The sequence below is a fragment of the Tachyglossus aculeatus genome, chromosome 22, assembly GCF_015852505.1.
Source record: "Tachyglossus aculeatus isolate mTacAcu1 chromosome 22, mTacAcu1.pri, whole genome shotgun sequence".
In the NCBI taxonomy this organism is placed as follows: domain Eukaryota; kingdom Metazoa; phylum Chordata; class Mammalia; order Monotremata; family Tachyglossidae; genus Tachyglossus; species Tachyglossus aculeatus.
The window spans coordinates 355,389-358,905 of NC_052087.1; the positions used below are offsets into that span (position 1 = coordinate 355,389).

The window sequence follows — 3,517 nt, forward strand, 5'->3', positions numbered from 1 at the left end:
AGATCTGGTCATCATTCACCTAGCTCTGGTCCACACCGTGATGCTTCTTACAAGATGGATCACCAGAACAGCAGGAATACTGGGGCTGCGGCTTGTACAGACCAATGCTGAGTGTAAGCTGTTTACCTATGTCTACCGCGTCACCCGGGGCCTCTCCATCTGTACCACTTCCCTATTGAGCATGGTCCAAGCCATCACCATCAGTCCTACCACCTCCTACTTCTTCCAGTTCAAAGTTCAGATCCCAAACCTCATCCTCCCAGTCTTAGCCATCTTGTGGATTCCAAACATGCTGATAAGCACCAACCTTTTCTACCAAGTGGTCGCTTCACGTAATGCAACTACCATAGAGTGCAATTGTTACATCGTTCCCATAAACACTCTCCTCCAGGGGCTGATTCTCACCCTCATGGCTCTCCGTGACATCCTCTCTCTGGGGCTAATGAGCTGCTCTAGTGGCTACATGGTCCTTCTCCTGCATCAACATAGACACCAAGTCAAGCATCTCCATAGTACCAGGCAAACCCCTGAAACATCACCAGAAAGACGAGCCACCGAGACCATTGTGCTGCTTGTGAGCGGCTTTGTAGTCTTCTACTGTGGAAACTTTGTCCTTTCCCTGTTTATAGCTACATCCATGAAGAATAACATCACCTTCTTGAATACTAACATGTTTGTGGTCAGTGGATATGCCACTGTCAGCCCCTTTGTCTTGCTCACCTGTGACACAAAAGTCATCAAGTTCCTGGGTGATTTTCTGAGGAATAAGACTTGGAGGTCGTCTCATACCGTACATCTTTCTGCAAACCCTCTTTGATATGGGAACTCAGTGATGATCCTGTGTCTCAAACAAAGAAGACCATGGAAGAGCAATGTCACCATTAAAGCAAAGATATTCTTAGCTGTACTCCCTGGAGATAATCAGGGTTTCAGTATTCATTCATTCATTCATTCATTCAGTCGTATTTATTGAGCGCTTACTGTGTGCAGAGCACTGTACTAAGCGCTTGGGAAGTACAAGTTGGCAACATATAGAGATGGTCCCTACCCAACAGTGGGCTCACAGTCTAGAAGGGGGAGAAAGAGAACAAAACTAAACATATTAACAAAATAAAATAAGTAGAATAAATATGTACAAGTAAAATAAATAAATAGAGTAATAAATATGTACAAACATGTATACATATATACAGGTGCTGTGGGGAAGGGAAGGAGGTAAGGCGGAGGGGATGGAGAGGGGGAGGAGGGGGAGAAGAAGGAGGGGGCTCAGTCTGGGAAGGCCTCCTGGAGGAGGTGAGCTCTCAGTAGGGCCTTGAAGGGAGTAAGAGAGCTAGCCTGGCTGATGTGGGGAGGGAGGGCATTCCAGGCCACGGGGAGGACGTGGGCCGGGGGTCAATCAATCAATCAATCAATCGTATTTATTGAGCGCTTACTATGTGCAGAGCCCTGTACTAAGCGCTTGGGAAGTACAAATTGGCATCACATAGAGACAGTCCCTACCCGATAGTGGGCTCACAGTCTAAAAGGGGGAGACAGAGAACAGAACCAAACATACCAACAAAATAAAATAAGTAGGATAGAAATGTACAAGTAAAATAAATAAATAAATAAATAAACAGAGTAATAAATATGTACAACCATATATACATATATACAGGTGCTGTGGGGAGGGGAAGGCGGTAAGGCGGGGGGATGGAGAGGGGGACGAGGGGGAGAGGAAATAAGGGGCTCAATCTGGGAAGGCCTCCTGGAGGAGGTGAGCTCTCAGCAGGGCCTTGAAGGGAGGAAGAGAGCTAGCTTGGCGGATGGGCAGAGGGAGGGCATTCCAGGCCCGGGGGATGACGTGGGCCGGGGGTCGATGGCGGGACAGGCGAGAGCGAGGTACAGTGAGGAGATTAGTGGTGGAGGAGCGGAGGGTGCGGGCTGGGCAGTAGAAGGAGAGAAGGGAGGTGAGGTAGGAGGGGGCGAGGTGATGGAGAGCCTTGAAGCCCAGGGTGAGGAGTCTCTGCCTGATGCGCAGATTGATCGGTAGCCATTGGAGGTTTTTGAGGAGGGGAGTGATATGTCCAGAGCGTTTCTGGACAAAGATAATCCGGGCAGCAGCATGAAGTATGGATTGAAGTGGAGAGAGACACGAGGATGGGAGATCAGAGAGAAGGCTAGTGCAGTAGTCCAGACGGGATAGGATGAGAGCTTGAATTAGCAGGGTAGCGGTTTGGATGGAGAGGAAAGGGCGGATCTTGGCAATGTTGCGGAGCTGAGACCGGCAGGTTTTGGTGACGGCTTGGATGTGAGGGGTGAATGAGAGAGCGGGGTCGAGGATGACACCAAGGTTGCGGGCTTGTGAGACGGGAAGGATGGTAGTGCCGTCAACAGAGATGGGAAAGTCAGGGAGAGGACAAGGTTTGGGAGGGAAGACAAGGAGCTCAGTCTTCGACATGTTGAGCTTTAGGTGGCGGGCGGACATCCAGATGGAGATGTCCTGAAGGCAGGAGGAGATGCGAGCCTGGAGGGAGGGGGAGAGAGCAGGGGCAGAGATGTAGACAGTGGGACAGGCGAGAACGAGGCACGGTGAGGAGATTAGCGGCAGAGGAGTGGAGGGTGCGGGCTGGGCTGGAGAAGGAGAGAAGGGAGGTGAGGTAGGAGGGGGCGAGGTGATGGAGAGCCTTGAAGCCAAGGGTGATGAGTTTCTGCCTGATGCGTAGGTTGATTGGTAGCCACTGGAGATTTTTGAGTACTGCAGTACTGTTAATTTCTACTCTAGAAGCTTTCCCAGACTCCTGGCTATGGTCCCTCCATCTCCTATTTTGCTTTGCTAGATCTTTATGGCTAAAGATAGATGGCTAGGTCTATGCACATGATGTTCTGCCTCCTCAGTTGATCTTTATCTGGATAGCAGCCTGGCCTAACAGTGCTGGGATTCAGAGGACCTGGACTCGTATCCCGACTCTGTCACTTCCCTGATGTGTGACCCTAGATAAGTCACCTAGCACTTCTGTGCCTCTGTTTCTTCCACTGTAAAATGTAGATTCAATATCATTTCTCCTTCCTACTTAGATTGTGAGTTCCCTGTGAGGCAGAGACTGTGCCCAACTTGATTAAGTTGTACCTACCCCAGCACTTAGAACTGTGTTTGACCCAGAGGAAGCACTTAAAAAAAGATATCATCATTATCACCAGAATTATGTTATTATCATTATTATTATTATCATCATTATTCTAACAGAAACCACTTGAGTTCCATGGAATCACCAGATTTTCATACTCCCTCATTTCTCCTCATCCTTTGTCATCTTCCCCATTTTCCTCCCTTAAAGCAGAATACAGAGACAAAGAGTTTACTAAAGATAGGGATAATAGTAATGATAATAACATTAATTGTGGTATTTGTTAAGTGCTTACTATGTGCCAGGCACTATACTAAGCACGGGGATGAATACAAGCAAATCGGGTTGGACACAGTCCCTGCCCTGTGTGGGGCTCTCAGTGTCTTAATCCCCATTTTACTGAGGCAGAG

General features: G+C 48.5%; 1 protein-coding gene across 1 annotated transcript in view; it reads left to right on the forward strand.

The window, feature by feature from the left end:
* The window catches only part of LOC119943434 (vomeronasal type-1 receptor 100-like), a 2,526-nt gene extending 1,709 nt beyond the window's left edge, over positions 1-817 (forward strand). The window contains exon 2 of the mRNA XM_038764410.1: positions 3-817. Coding sequence (XP_038620338.1) covers positions 3-817 — 815 coding nt within the window. The remainder of the gene's footprint in view (positions 1-2) is intronic.
* Positions 818-3,517: the final 2,700 nt, after the last annotated feature.